Source organism: Procambarus clarkii, chromosome 22 (genome assembly GCF_040958095.1).
Source record: "Procambarus clarkii isolate CNS0578487 chromosome 22, FALCON_Pclarkii_2.0, whole genome shotgun sequence".
NCBI classification, from domain to species: Eukaryota; Metazoa; Arthropoda; class Malacostraca; order Decapoda; family Cambaridae; genus Procambarus; species Procambarus clarkii.
In genome coordinates this window covers 3,585,440-3,602,429 of record NC_091171.1, presented here as the reverse complement: position 1 = coordinate 3,602,429, position 16,990 = coordinate 3,585,440, and the positions used below count along the sequence as shown (strand labels likewise).

General features: G+C 46.6%; 1 protein-coding gene across 1 annotated transcript; it reads left to right on the top strand.

The window, feature by feature from the left end:
- Window positions 1–4,541: 4,541 nt before the first annotated feature.
- On the top strand, window positions 4,542–5,129 carry LOC138367610 (uncharacterized). Its single transcript, XM_069329331.1, has one exon. The coding sequence runs from the start codon at window positions 4,542–4,544 to the stop codon at window positions 5,127–5,129; it is 588 nt and encodes a 195-aa protein (XP_069185432.1).
- Window positions 5,130–16,990: the final 11,861 nt, after the last annotated feature.

Genomic DNA, 16,990 nt, shown 5'->3' with positions numbered 1-16,990 from the left:
TCCAAGCTACGGCCGACCGCAAGCACCAACTCACCAAACTATAACCAAAAACGGTATTTTCTCGTGTATATTTAATTCTTTATACAGTTGTGTTTTGGTTCTGTTGGCAATTATTCAGCCCATCCTCCTGCTTTGGTAGTACTTATAGGAAGGATAAGGAACATTTTTTTTTATTGATAAAAAAACAAAGTACAAAACAGTCAACAAGTAAAGAGCAACATAATGAAACAAACAATCGTGCCAACACATGAATCAATACAACCCATAAAACAATACACAAAAAGCCATGAAATATGCATAAGGTACATACAAGGAGGCACAGGAAAGCATACAATACGCAAGCAATACATAACTACAAACAGCATGTTACATAGCATGTGACGTAGAAAAGAGACAATACACAACATAGATAAGACTAAAGTAATAATAACTAAAAATAACAGACAACCACCCCCATAACATAAAGGGGTGTAAAACACAATACTAGCCCGGGCATCCCAAACCCCCACACAGAGGAGCATAACCGGACACAAGGCAGACGCCAAATACAAAGGAGCAATAAACCCACAGAAAACCATAAGTAACATAAAATAATTACAAAGAATAAAATATGTACAAAACAGAATAAACACACACACACAATCCATGTTACAAACACAGGGAACAACAACACCCACAACCACACTACCGCACATCAACATGCCCGCTACCCCAACATACGGGGAGCATGCAAGGCAAACCAAACCAAAGCACACCCAACCACGCATAAGCCCACACAGGAGCCAGGAAAAGGAATCACACATCACGCAAAAAACAAACGACACCCCCACCTACCTAAATACAACCCCACGAACATAAGCATCAGTAAACCAACTGCAAAAGGCTGCTGGAAAGGCGCGCTGCAACCTCCACCAGGTGTACCGCATGCGGCCCTGCAAAAAGCCCAAAACCCGCACAACCTCATAACCCTCCCTCTGACCAACCCACACACAATACACAGTCAGTGACGAGAAGACAAAGTATTCCGCACCCGTCTAGAACCCCTCGGAAAAGACAAAAACAAAAACTGCAGAAAACCTCCCGAAATTCCGGTCCACAAACCACCCCCAAGACATCCCGAAACCAACCAACCTAACCTCGCAACTGCTCACAAAAATAAAAGACATGCACTTGCGATTCAGGTAACCCACAGTGCATGCACTGCACGGAGGCGCGCAACCCCAGCATGCACAACCGTTCATTCATGGCTAGCGGCAAATGCAACACATGGAACATCAACTTCCGTTGCTGTGGCCCCAAAAACCATCCCCCCAAAGCCACCCACATCTCCCCCCCCCCCCTCCCAACACGGGAACAAGACCTCCACCCGAGGACGGATACGACAGAACATCACCTCATATACAGCCAGACACGAAAGAGACATAAAACCAGGACTACGGCAGAGCGCCCAAAGAATGTTCACCGCCCAAGAGTAGACAGAAGGGGTACACAGAGCCACCTCCCGACAATCCCCTAAATCCACCAAGAAGCTAAACCTAACTGAGTAATAAAAAACACACAAAGCATTAAGCCCTCCCCCCACCCAACACCAACCCCTGCCTCAACGAGACCCAAAACAACACTTGAGCCTTGGTAAAAACGTCAGGAATGCCGATACCACCCTCCCGCACTGTCAACACCAACATCGAGCGATGAACTGGATGGTAACGACCACACCACACATTCCAATACACCTGACGTTCCAACCCCAGAGCCTTCCGGCGATCTAAAGGGAAGCACCTAGCCACGAACCACACTTGCGACAACACTTTGCAGGTAACAAGCAACGCCCGCTGATATCGTCAACGGACCTGCTGATAACATCCCAGCCGCAAGGCCAACACTACGAGAGCGAGTATCCCAATTCCACTCCAAGGAGCACTCATAGGAGGCAAACCAGGTGATCCCCAGCACCCACAGAAAGGAAACCACCGGAAACCACAACCCGTCCCACACAAGGCGAGAGACCCACCAACCCACACCCATGATACCAGACTTAGCACGATTAACAAGGGCTCCCGTAGCCAACTCAAACCTCTCAACAACGTCCTGCACAATTCCAACAGAACCCTCAGAAGCCACAAACAGAACGGTATCATCTGCATAACCACAAATATGCAAACGAAGATCAGAAGGCAACCGGGGAGGGTCAATCAAGGCGCAAGCCTTGACTGCCCGAAAGAAAGGCTCCTGAAAGAGCATATAGAGAAGAATAGAAAAGGGGCAACCCTGCCGCACAGAACAGCGAACAGGAAAAGGATAAAATATTTCATCAAGAACCCATTGATGTAAACCCGACTACAACAACGAGCATACAACATGCGCACCCAAGGAATAAACAATGACGGAAACCCAAGTCACTCCAACACACGAAAGGCAAAGGCCAGCGACACCTGGTCGAAAGCCTTCGACCAATCCAGACAGAGCAGGTAATACTCCGCCACATAAAGAAGCACATCACGAAACAAGGGGTTACAGTGCAGCAAGGAACGACCAGGAACACCACAAAAATGTTCAACAGAAATGACTGATGCAACAGCACTATGACAACGACTAGCCAAAACCTTGGACACGATCTTATAGTCTACATTCAATAAAGTAATGGGCCTCCAATTCGAAAAGAATCGTAAATCGTCCGGCTTCGGGAGTAACCACACGATCCCATCATACTGGGATACCGGCAGAACGCACCACCTTCAAGAAAACTCCCCCCAGCACATCCCAAAAAGTAACATAAAACTCCACAGGAAGGCCATCCGAGCCCGGCACCTTCCCGGAACAAAACGACCGGACTACACCTAAGAGCTCCTTCAACAAAACATCCTGCACCAAACGATCACAATCTGCAGCAGACATCCCTGGAACGCACCCATGCAAGAATACATCCGCAAGCGCGTCGTCCCCCGCCACCTCCCCATAGAGCGTCACCAAACTCCTGCCTAGCATAAAGCACCACCCCATCCATGTTCGAAATAACGGTCCCATCCGGCCGCTGAAGGCCTTTAAAAAAGACAGAATCACATGCAGCCTTGACCTTACCTAAGAGAAAGGAAGAAAGCCGTTCCCCATTTACATGCTCACTCACACGAGCATGCACACGAACACCTTCAGCCCACTCACTACACAAACCACAAATACGCTCCTTACACTCTGCAATATCCCCAAAATAATCAATCCGAGCAGTCAACCGCACATACAACTGAGAAAGCCGCGCCTGAAGCAACCCAAACCTCCCAGCTGCCTCCCACTTTGCAGCCACCCGAAAAAAACGACCGACACTGCACCTTACTCCACTCCCACCAATCCAAAAGAGAAGGAAAAGCAAGCTGCCTGGCAAGAACCCCAACCCACCAGTCCCGAAACTGCACACAAACACGCAGACTGCGCAGCAGACCACAATTAAGTTTCCACCACCTCTCATCCAACCGCACCTGACTGCGCACACCAACCCGAACCACCACCAAACAATGGCCAGAGAAGGCCACCGGGACAGTGCGGAAGTCAAACACTGAACACTCCCCACCAGTAACATAAATCGTATCTATCCGAGAACACACCCCACACGCAGCAAAAGTAAAATCCCGAGCGCCGCCACAGAGCACAGCAGCATCCTGGAACCTGCAAGAGTGCACAACCTCTAGCAGCGCACCCGAAACATTATGCGGGTGGGAACTATTGCAGTCCCACGCACTCGTCACACAATTGAAATCCCCCCCCCCCCCCCCCCCCGAAAAAAATCATGCCCCACTTATGACGCAGGAAGGGGAGAAGCCCCACCCGAAAAAACTCCTCCTGTTCCCGGCGACGCAAGGCCCTAGAGCGGGCCTACACCATCAGGAACGGAATCACGACCCCAAAATCTCCATCCGAACAAACAAAACCCGCCCATCCTCATCCAACTCCATGTGGAGCACGGACATTGACGCTCTCCTAGAAAATTACATAAGCATTCCCTCAAAGGACATCCTCGGCGGGTTCAGCACAAGATGATAATCAGCACACAAACCCCGAACATTATGCTCCTGTATCAGAGCCACATCCACACGCTGCTCCCGAAGAACATCAACCAGGCCCAACTGGACCGCAAGATCATTTAAACCTCGGACGTTTAAAGACGCACATACAACAGAGGGCGCCATCAGAAGAACATCAAGACACCCCCAACCACAGGCGTCCCCTAGAGGGAACACCAGAACCCTCCGCAGGAGCCGCACCTGCAACACCAGGTCCAATCCCCCGCTGCACCTCGGAGGACGAACCTACGGCGACGGGCGGACGAGGACACCTCTGAAGCTTCATGGTGCCAACAACATGTGACGAGTCGCTCCAAGCCTCCGACACCACCACCCAGTCGGCCTCCTCGAAACCCAGGTCACAAGCAGCGCACTCCTCACTGCTGGACCCTGCGGCCGACGAAGGGAGGAACGCCCGCCAAAACCACACCACACGAAGCCTCGACCCTCTTCCCAGGGGGGGCCCCTGCTACGTGACCGATCCGTCGGATGGGCTTAAGGCGAGGGGCAGAGGAACTCAACGTCTACACGGGAAGCACAACACCAGCATCAGCAGAGAGTCACGCCCCACAGCACCGGCATCAGGAACACCGCTGGCTGCACAGTCAGGAGACACGGGACCCACAACACCCCCAGCCCCAGGAAGCACACCGCCCCCAGCACGAGGCTCACACTCCACCTCCATACCAACACCGACCATCACCACGGAGACACTCGGATCGCGATGCACGTCCACAACCGCCGCCAGCTGAGGACACGGAGCAGGAACCTCCAGGCCTGTGGAGCCAACCGGCAAAGCAGACATATCAGGATCAGACAAAGAGGCAGGCACAGCAGGCAAAGACACTCCACCAGGCACATCCACAGAGTGCTGACGAACCGGGGATGACCCACTCCCTGGCAAGCACAGAAAATCATCCTCACAAAATACCGACGGGTCCTCCATTCAAGGAGCACAACAACCAGCAGCGAAGTGACCCTCCTCACCACACCTTAAGCAGGAGTGCGTCTGGCCCTGGTAGAAGACCCTCACATAGAATCCACACACCGCCACCCGGGAGGGAACAGTCCCTATGAGCTTCATGCGCAACGTACACGCACCCATACAGAGCCTCTGCAGCCGTCCACCATGCAGAAGGGCAAATTGATGCCCCAACACCACACCAAATTTCGTAAACGCGGCACACAGCTCCTCAGGGAAGTTCACTGGCACACCATGGAGACTCACATAAGTCAAGGGCCCCCACGGATCCGAGACCTCCACAGTCACAGCTGAAGCGAGAATAACACACGACTGCGCATCCCTGCGGCGCACAAACTGCTGGTAGACAAGTGACGTGGCAAACGTCACTGCCACACGGGTAGGCAAAAGCTTCTCCAAGCCAAGGAGATCAGAGACACCCACATCCAGCACGTCCAGTAGGGCACCTCCAAAAGGGGCCAATCAACAAAGCTGAAGTCTAGCCGGATAGTATCTACTCGGCGAACACGGCAGCAACCAGCCGCCGCCATACCACCTGCCGGGGCCCCGGTCAGTGGCTGCTCTACACCAACAATGAATTACCATTCAGGAGCGACAGGCAAACACTGGCAGCTCAAGACCTACGTCCTCGCCCTCCAGTGTCAGAGCAGCGAATCCCCTGAAGACCATAGTACATATACTGACGTACAACTCAATTAGACTGTAGAAATCGGTACTACTTAATTTGGACAAACCGGAAACGATTTTCTACTTTTGTTGCAAAGACAAACTAAACTAACCTAACATTCCTAGGCCTAATACACACGATCTGAGACCTAATATAATTCACATGTGTGCTATACTATGCCTATGAATACTTAAGTTTGTTTGTTTGTCTTCATTTTTTGGGGACTATAAAGTGAATAGTACCAAATTCTACTAACTGCTTAGTACATCAATCTTTGTGCTATGGTGCATGTATTTACAAAAAATAATATCTAAACAGGAGGATGGGTTGAATCATTGGCATTTACAGAACAACCGATATTCGTCTCGAGTCCATTCCATCCAGCGGTCGACCCCACAGACGCATTCATAAATTTTTACATTGTGTTCATTCAAAACAGGAATTTTCTCAAATATAAATTATTATTATTACAATATATTAGCATATTGTGCATATATATAGGCATAGGTTAGGTTAGGTGTTTAGGTTCTGTTGGCGATTATTTGCATTTGTTCCTCTGCCCCTTCACCCTACGTGGGTGAAGCATTTACAGCGTTGTATTTCGAACAAAAGTCGTCAGTGAAGCACTTGTTCCAGAGGTGTTCGAACGTCATCAGCTGTGAGTCATGTGTAAACCGTTTTTCATTCATAAACAGCTGGGGGTTTGGCGGGTGAATGGCATCATTTTTAGTCTTTTTCTGGAGGACGGGCTGTCACAAGACTCAACTCATGACGTTCGAACACTTCCGGAACAAGTGCTTCGCTCACGTCCTCTGTTCAGACCATAAGTCTATAAACAGCCTGTCCTCTAAACAAAAACCCAATGTCCATTCCATGCACCCGCCAAACCCGCTGATTATGAATGAAAACGTTTTAAACATGACTCAACGTATGACGTTTGAACACTTCCAGAACAAATACTTCACTGACGAATATTTGTTCGAACCACAACGCTGTAAATGCTTCACTCGCGTACTACAAATGCAAATAATCGCCAACAGAATCTAAACACCTAACCTACGTCTTTGCATTGAACTTTAACGTATAATAATATTAATTTATATATATATGAGAAATCTATTTTTAATTCACAATACATTAAAACTTATTAATGCGCCTGGGAAGGGGGGGGGGGCAGCCGCCGCCGCTTTAACGAGCCTGGCCTGAGGACTGGTTGAAATACAATTACCAACAGAGTGTAAACACCTGATCTAACCTACGCCTAAATAAGCACAGTATGCAAATATATAATATTAACTTATATCTGAGAAAATTCCTATTCTGAATGAGTGGCATGTTAGAACTGATGAATGCGTTTTGGGATCGGCTGCTGGACGGAAGAACAGCTCCTGAGGGCGGGTTGGTCTTACTTGTTTTTCATTCATAAACAGGGGTTTTGGCCACTATTAACGATCATTTGGCCTTTATTTATTAGGATGGACTGTGGGAGGGTTGTTAAAGCTGACAACAGCTTACTAATCAACCAGCAAGTATATTTTAGTAGTGTACATGGCTCAGGACAAACGTCAACTCCCAGTGTGTGTACACCGATTAAGATTACTCTCGGTGTATACACAGGTATACACCGCTACTCGGTGTGTATATATATATATATATATATATATATATATATATATATATATATATATATCCTATTCTCAGATACAGCCAGTGTATGTATTTACTATTTGTGTCTACCGAATCGGGCTATTAACTCTTGGACCCCGCCTGTCTAATCAATCTATTTTTCCTCTATTATATCTACTACATATATTTCTAACACGTGCGCGCGCGCACACATCCCCTCTGTGTGTGCGTGCGTGTGCACTCACCTAGTAGTGCTTGCGGGGGTTGAGCTCTGGCTCTTTGGTGCCGCCTCTCAATTGTCATTCAACTGGTATACAGATTCCTGCTTCTATAACGTGCTCCTTTAGTTCATTCCATTTTCCCATTACTTTTACTCTCAAACAAAACTTTAACATATCTATGGCTCATCTGTTTCTAAAGCGTCCATCCATGCCCTCTTGTTCAATTGTTATTCATTGTGGATATTTCCTCTCTTTACAATCTGTCAGTCCCCCCTAAGTATTTTATGTCTTTTATTATGCCCCCCTCTCTCTCTCTTCTAGCGTTAACAGGTTGAGTTCTTTTAGTCTCTCTTCATACCGTATCCCTTGTAATTCTGGATTAAACATTGATGTGAAGTTTTGAACCTTCGAGGTTTCCTTATGTTTCTTTTAAAGGGGGGGCTTCATGATGGGGCTGCATACCTCAAAACTGGTCTCACGTAGGTGGTGTTCAACGATCTAAATGCCTCCTAATCAGGTCCAGTAAACTTTGTATATCTCCTCCCATTTAGTTTCCCTACGTTTCTTCCCTACCATGGGGAGTTGCCGATCTTCCCAGTGATTTAGATCCCTCCAAGAGTACTCGAGTGCACTACAAGGATATCTCTTAGTATCCTCGAGTGTATGAAATAATTACAAATGACCAGGAAGTTACTATAATACTGTTAGGTCTAACATCACTGATAGTTAGATACTTAATTAAGATAATGTTTAAGTATTTATCCAAGTTCTTTTACAACTAAAGTGGTCAGTTTTGAGAAACTGGTTACCTGCTGTAAATACCAATCTTCCAGCCAATTTCGGGCACTTTATCACATTGTCTGGTGAGAGCCTTCAGTTGCGCGTAAACACAGTTCTGTTCTAAACGGATCATAACTCTTAATACAATATACAAGTCCATTCTGACGTCTGAGTGGTTGCGAGTTCCCTTCTGCCCGAGCTGATGTCTTGTAGTGGTTACAACACTAAACATAGGGAGATAGACAATAGAGATAGATGCCCACGTCTACGGGGATGCTCAGGTCTAGTTCAATTTCATAGTTATATCATTCAGCTTTGGAGGACAAAGATGAGCGGCTGGCGGAGGGATTCATGGGCCGCCATCGCTATAGTCCTCCACTGTGTGTGCTCCATCCATCTTGTATAAGAAGCTGTTTCATGCATGACTAATTAAACTGGAGTGGGGTACCTAGCTGCGCCCGACTCCCTCCTCCCCCTCATCTTTTTACCTATCCCCCTTTCTTACCCCTATCCACACACTCCTAATTTATCATCCATTCTCTCAATTTCACCCCTCTCCATCTTTCTTCCCTCACTTCACATATCCCCCTCTCCTCTCGTCTCCTTGCCTCTCACCCTCCACTTCCTCCCTTCTCCCTGCTTCTCGTTCTCTCACAAATATAAATATCAAACACAAACTGCTAAGTGTACGGATGAAACCAATATTTCAACCTCCACTTCACGACAATCGCTGGGTGGGTGGGAGGGCAAATTCCAACTAGCCTATGACATCCTCATACCCCGCATGCTTCATGATGAGAAGTTAGGCAAGGCTAGCCGGAGACGCCTGGCTTCCAACCACGAACAGGCATTCAACTTTATAGATACAGATCGTTTAACTAGCTTCACATGATTGTTATAGTTGCTATAGCTAAGTGAACCATATGGTTCAGTTCTTGAGCCTATTATGCAACTTTGTAGCTTATTCCACCACCGACCACGGAATGCCTATTGCGTGCATAATAAACTAATTATGGTGCCGTGGGGTCCAACTGTTACCAAATCCAGATTACCCTTCCGTATTGACATGGGGTTTGTTAACACAACCAGTAGTGCAGTGCTGCAGGAGCTCGCTGGAGCACCGCTCAGGCGAGCTCTTGCAAGGGAATGACGGAATGGGGGAGAGAGAGATGATGGTTTGTGGGTGATGGTTGATCTTTGACAGGAAAATATTAGTATTACATCACTAACAAGTTAATAATGTTTGATATATATATATATATATATATATATATATGTAAGAATATTTATATTTAAATTCAATATTTAAATTTTTATATATTTAAAAAGTAAAGAGGCTGAATTGTAGTGGAAGGAATCTGGACACACAATACCTGACGCAAGTGAACGCTTCCTGTCCATTTATGACAGACAAACGGTATGAGACAGTTGCCAACCTATCACTTTGGATACGAATATTCAGCGATAATGCTCATGGCTTAAGCAGTAGTTCATTAGACAGGTATTCTTTATTCATACACATAATCTAAACATACATCTAAAATAGTATATTTTAGTATTAAATACAAGGCAAGGTCAAATGACAAAACTGCTACACACAACTTTACATTATTTAGTGTTTTTGGGGGTGGTTCTGCGTCGTGTGAAATACAGAGTTGGGAACTGTGCTTGTGTGTTCCAGGTAGTAAAGTGATGGCTGGTGGTCCCAGGATTTATCTCTAATACAGAAGCATTTTTCCTCACAAACATCCCCTTCATGGCTTCTAAACAGTGTTGACTTCCTAATTTCGGAAACAAAATGAGGAGTATATGAAGTCGTTCTATGAGTATATAACGTACAGGAGACTGATAATGATAACAGTGAAAGTGGCAAAAGTTGTGTTTCATCTGCTTCTACTTCAAATTTTCAAACTGAATCCACGTGCAATTCAGAAAGTAATGGTGTTATGGAGTCTAACTTGTATCCCTGTTCACTTCTAAGGGTTTAAGACTATCACACGAGTGGCAGATGTACCAAGTATCCAATTATGGAGCAGATCCAAGTACACGCTTGAAGTCTCTTAAGAAAAAAGAATTTGTTTATAAACTATCAAAAGGTCACACTGTTGCTTTACGGAATGTCTTTCCTGGGTCTTGGCTGCTGCAACACCCTCAAGACCCAGGAAGAATGCTGCAACACCATCAAGACCCAGGAAGAATGCTGCAACACCATTAAGACCCAGGAAGACTGCTACAACACCCTCAAGACCGAGGAAGACTGCTACAACACCCTCAAGACCCAGGAAGACTGCTACAACACCATCAAGACCCAGGAAGACTGCTACAACACCCTCAAGACCCAGGAAGACTGCTACAACACCATCAAGACCCAGGAAGACTGCTACAACACCCTCAAGACCCAGGAAGACTGCTACAACACCCTCAAGACCCAGGAAGACTGCTACAACACCATCAAGACCCAGGAAGACTGCTACAACACCATCAAGACCCAGGAAGACTGCTACAACACCCTCAAGACCCAGGAAGAATGCTGCAACACCATCAAGACCCAGGAAGACTGCTACAACACCCTCAAGACCGAGGAAGACTGCTACAACACCCTCAAGACCCAGAAAGACTGCTACAACACCATCAAGACCCAGGAAGACTGCTACAACACCCTCAAGACCCAGGAAGACTGCTACAACACCCTCAAGACCCAGGAAGACTGCTACAACACCATCAAGACCCAGGAAGACTGCTACAACACCATCAAGACCCAGGAAGACTGCTACAACACCCTCAAGACCCAGGAAGACTGCTACAACACCCTCAAGACCCAGGAAGACTGCTACAACACCCTCAAGACCCAGGAAGACTGCTACAACACCATCAAGACCCAGGAAGACTGCTACAACACCCTCAAGACTCAGAAAGACTGCTACAACACCATCAAGACCCAGGAAGACTGCTACAACACCATCAAGACCCAGGAAGACTGCTACAACACCATCAAGACCCAGGAAGACTGCTGCAACACCATCAAGACCCAGGAAGAATGCTGCAACACCACCAAGACCCAGGAAGAATGCTGCAACACCACCAAGACCCAGGAAGACTGCTACAGCACCATCAAGACCCAGGAAGACTGCTACAACACCATCAAGACCCAGGAAGACTGCTACAACACCATCAAGACCCAGGAAGAATGCTGCAACACCACCAAGACCCAGGAAGAATGCTGCAGCACCATCAAGACCCAGGAAGACTGCTGCAACACCATCAAGACCCAGGAAGAATGCTGCAACACCACCAAGACCCAGGAAGAATGCTGCAGCACCATCAAGACCCAGGAAGACTGCTGCAACACCATCAAGACCCAGGAAGACTGCTGCAGCACCATCAAGACCCAGGAAGACTGCTGCAGCACCATCAAGACCCAGGAAGACTGCTGCAACACCATCAAGACCCAGGAAGACTGCTGCAGCACCATCAAGACCCAGGAAGACTGCTGCAGCACCATCAAGACCCAGGAAGACTGCTGCAGCACCATCAAGACCCAGGAAGACTGCTGCAACACCATCAAGACCCAGGAAGACTGCTGCAGCACCATCAAGACCCAGGAAGACTGCTGCAGCACCATCAAGACCCAGGAAGACTGCTGCAGCACCATCAACACCCAGGAAGACTGCTGCAGCACCATCAAGACCCAGGAAGACTGCTGCAACACCATCAAGACCCAGGAAGACTGCTGCAGCACCATCAAGACCCAGGAAGAATGCTGCAGCACCATCAGAAGGCAAATACGTGATCAAGGATGTCAATATGGCCGCATTGCTCAACTTTTTACACAAGCGGACCGCTGCCGACTATTATAATTAAACTGAGGTAAGCTCCCGCCGTGTGCAAGGCGTTATCAGATGCATGGGCAATGTTGATATTATCTCGCCCAGAACACAGTCTCTCTGCGCGTCAATACCTGCACTAAATATTAATTATGGTTTTATCGCTAATAATATTGCACATTATTATACAAAAATGCATGTATGGCAACACTTTTAGTTGCATTTGGGGGATATTTATGTATACCATTATTATACACGGAGTACCGTATAAATTATAGGAATTGTGTCCCGTTCTCAATTCAAAATATACGATTAACACTTTTATTTTGGTTCAGCTTACGTGCCGTATATAAAATTAAAAATCCGATTAGTTTTGCCACATTAAGCAAGAATGGGACACGTATTTTCAATCATATTCAATATGCGGGACAAAAGTGCTAGACATATGTACATGATACATTCGTCCCTAAGGGAGACTGATTTATATTTTTACATTACCTGCTTAATAAGTATGAATATATGAATATAATGAGATTCGAATAATGCTCATCTTCAAGACAAATTTGAACGATTAAACTTAAGATGCTCCATCTTTCTCGATCTTGCTTCTTATACTACTACTGCTACTAATTAATTCAGTCTCGCCCTACCTCACTCCATCTCCCTCTCTTTCTCCCCCTCTCCCTCCCCTCTCTCCTCTCCCTCTCTCTTCCTCCCCCTCCATCTCTCCCTCCAACCCCCTTCCACCCCCCTAACATTCTTTTTCGCATCAAAAGTATCTTTCATAACATACTGTAATACAACTAGACCAAAAAAAATCAAATCAAAAGTCCTCATAAAATAGTTATATTTTGATGGACATTCGCGAGATGCTCCAGGCTCCCGGGCCCGTCTCCGGCTGCTGCAGCTGCATGACCGCCGGCCACTCGCTCAGCACCCCACAGCTGCACTTGTAATGATGGGATTTTAATTACTCTCAACATTGCTCCTCTGTCTACTTAGTTTCTCTTAGAATCTTTTCTGTCCTATTCATTTTGTTTTTTGCGTACCGTGTGGTTTATCTCGGGGTATCTGTGTTTCCTAGCGCGGTCCCTTCAGGTTATCAATGAGCCTTCTCGAGTATGGCTTGTGTTTAGCATTCACAACACTGCTTTGTTCAGTTTCCTCCTGTATAATCACATATTTGTACCGGCAAGGTTGATCTTCAGCTCTTTGGTCCCGTCATTCCAGTCGTTGGTGTGTGTACTCACCTCGGTGTGCTTGCGGCGGTTGAGCTTCGGCTTTTTGGTCCCGCCTCTCAACTGTCAATCAACAGGTGTACAGGTTCCTGAGCCTACTGGGCTCTATCATATCTACACTTGAAACTGTGTATGGAGTCAGCCTCCACCACATCACTTCCTAATGCATTCCATTTGCTAACTACTCTGACACTGAACAAAACACTGAGACGTGTGGCTCATTTGGGTACTAAGCCTCCAGCTGTGTCCCCATGCTCGTGTTCCGCCCGTTCGTCTTTGTCCACCCTCTTAATTCCTCCGAGAATTTTGTAGGTGATCATATCTCCCTTAACTTGTCATTCAGGAACGTGAGGTTTAGCTACCGTAGCCTTTCTTCGTAACTCCTTCCTCTCAGCTCTGGGACTAGTCTGGTGGCAGATCTTTGAATCTTTTCTAATTTTGTCTTGTGATTAACTAGGTGTGGACTCCAGCTGCATTCTCCTGGACTGGTTTGACATACGTGATATACAAGGTTCTGAATTATTCCTTACACAAGTTTCTAAAGGCAGTTCCAATGTTAGCCAATCTAGCATACGCCACTGATAATACCCTTTTGATGTGGGCTTCTAGGGACAGATCTAGGGCCTCAATCCCCAATCTTCGACTCTTTAAGGATTTCACCTCAAAGATGATACTTTGTGTTTGGCCTCCTCCTCTCTCCTCCTAATTTCATTACTTTATACTTATTCGAGTTAAACATTAGCAGTCATTTTCTAGACCATTCCACCAGTTTGTCCAGGTCGTCCTGTAGTCTCTGTCTACCTTCATCTGTCTTGACTTTTCTTGTAATTTTTGCATCCTCAGCAAACATTGCAATGAATGATTCTACCCTTTGGAAGATCGTTTACATATATCTGATACAGGATGGGTCCAAGCAGAGCCCTGTACTCACCTAGTTGTGCTTGCGGGGGTTGAGCTCTGGCTCTTAATGCATTCCATTTGTTAACTACTCTGACACTGAAAAAATTATTTCTAATGCAGAATCGAGCTTTTATCTCTTGGACCCCGCCTTTCTAACCAATCTATTTTCCTCTATTATATTTAATACATATATAGCTCTCTCTAACACACACACATCACCAGGAAGTAGGCCGCAGCAGCTGTCTAACTCCTAGTTACATATTTACTACTAGGTGAACAGGACCAACAGGGTGAAAGAAACTCAGCATCTTTGTTTCCGCCTACGCCGGGAATCGAATACGGGCCATTAGGACTACAACTCCCGGAGAACTCAGCCGCGAGGCACCCTGTTATCACCTAGTTGTACTCACCTAGTTGTGCTGCGGGGGTTGAGCTCTGGCTCTTCGGGGCCCGCCTCTCAACTGTTAATCAACTGTTTTTTTCACCCCCCCCCCTCCCCAGGAAGTAGCCCGTGGCAGCTGTAACTCGTATCTATCTATCTTACTGCTAGGTGAACAGGCCCACCAGGGTGAAAAAACTGCCCATTTGTTTCCGCCTCCGCCGGGGATTGAACTCGGACCCTTAGGACTACGAATCCCGAGCCCATTCCACTCAGCCATCAAGGCCCCGTGCGAGTGTGCGCTGGCGTGCGAGTGTGTTGCCGTGCGAGTTTGCGTGTACGCACGCGTGTGGAGAAGGAAAGAGGGTGCGTGTACGCACACGTGTGGAGAAGGAAAGAGGGTGCGTGTACGCACGCGTGTGGAGAAGGAAAGAGGGTGCGTGTACGCGCGCGTGTGGAGGAGAAGGAATGAGGGTGCGTGTTTAATCTAGTAGCGTGTTGGGTTCTTTTAACTTGATACTTAACGTCAATTCTGCTGAGATTAAAAATACGAGTGAGTATTGCAAGACGAACCTCCTCCTCTCTCGCCACATTCTCGGCGAGGTCACCTGCAAGGCTCGTACAGTTTGTTGTTGTGCCAATCTCTGGCATTTGATTGTTATTTAGTGCGTTTTATAGGGTATCCGGCGGTGCCCGGGTCGAACCGGCGCTTGTTTCGGTCCGACCACCAAAAGTTTGCACCAGGGGGGAGGGGGAGGCTGACTTCAACCCCCTATGTCAGTCCTTGCTCAATATTTGTATATTACAATTGTATATTACAATTATTGTATAGGTGTGGAATTAAGAAATTCTAGGGACTCGGGAAGCAACCACTCACAGAATTCGTTAGGGGTCGCCATGAGAGCCTGCCTCTTAACGGGAGGCTTGGGGCTTGCCCCTCCCCCTCCCCCATGTTGGTCACATCCTCCTTACTAGTCACTGTTAAGCTTTGTGAGGCTAGCCCCAAGCATCTGGCCTGAAACCTTAGACAGACAGAATGACACACAAGCATCTTGTTTATCATTTCTGATTAGATTGATCATCAGTAATGATCATATTAACAATGTCTAGCCATCGTATAGAGAGATTTAATAGTCCCCAAAGCAGGAAAACAACAATTTCAAACCAGCTACAAGGAAAATGTACTCCCAACTTTCACAAGAGTGGGGAATTACACCAGTCTATGCGACATAACTATACCAAAGATACACACTACTGCATACAATAGAACATATGAACAAAAGAGTCTATGACTTACCTAGAACAACGATCACTGTCTTCAGTGCTTACCTGAAAAGAAACAAAAAAATCAGGTAAAAAAGAACTGTTTATAGTCATCAGGTACAAGCATAATGAACATAAGTCTAAATTGACAACTTAATGTGTATAATGTCCAGTGCACAGTACATCCATACTCCCAATTACTATATAAATAGGCGTGGCTACAATTACTGGCACGATTTATGTTTATGGTCGATTTTTCATTGCTTTATTGTTTAAATATTAATGTCCATTTATCTAGAAGAGGAGATTTACGGAACGACCTCACACAAACCCCACATCTCACCACACGCACCCTACACCAATTTTCAAACGCACCTCACACCACCCACCCACATAACACACTCAAGCCCCACACCCACCCACCACCTCCACACACAGACATGTCCAACCCCCCGAACCGCGCGTGCACCTGCTCTCACGCCATGCTACGTAAACCCCCCCCCCCCATCTTTATCGCCTACGCAAACAGGAAAGAAAACACCACCCACACACACACACACACAAGAACGAGACCACCCACACTCGCAAGCAGGAACGGGAAAACTCACGCATGCAATCTCGCACAAATAAATGTACGCATTCACATCTACATAAGCACATATGCACCAACACTCTTACACACACACACACACACACACACACACACACACACACACACTACCAGGGGCCTGGTAGCCTGGAGCCAGATTCATGAAAGGACTTACGCAAGCACTTACGAACCTGTACATCTTTTCTCAATCTTTGGCGGCTTTGTTTCCAATTATTAAACAGTTAATAAGCTCCGAAGCACCAGGAGGCTGTTTATAACAATAACAACAGTTGATTGGCCAGTTTTCATGCTTGTAAACTTTCATGCTTGGAAGGAAGTATAGAGGTAAACAAATTTGCCTTTACAGCAGGCATAAGTAAAGCATTACTAAGGGTGGACTTATGGAAAGAAGTTCGTGACTTCACAACATTTGTGTGGATTGAGAATCCAAAAAACGATGAAAAGTCGA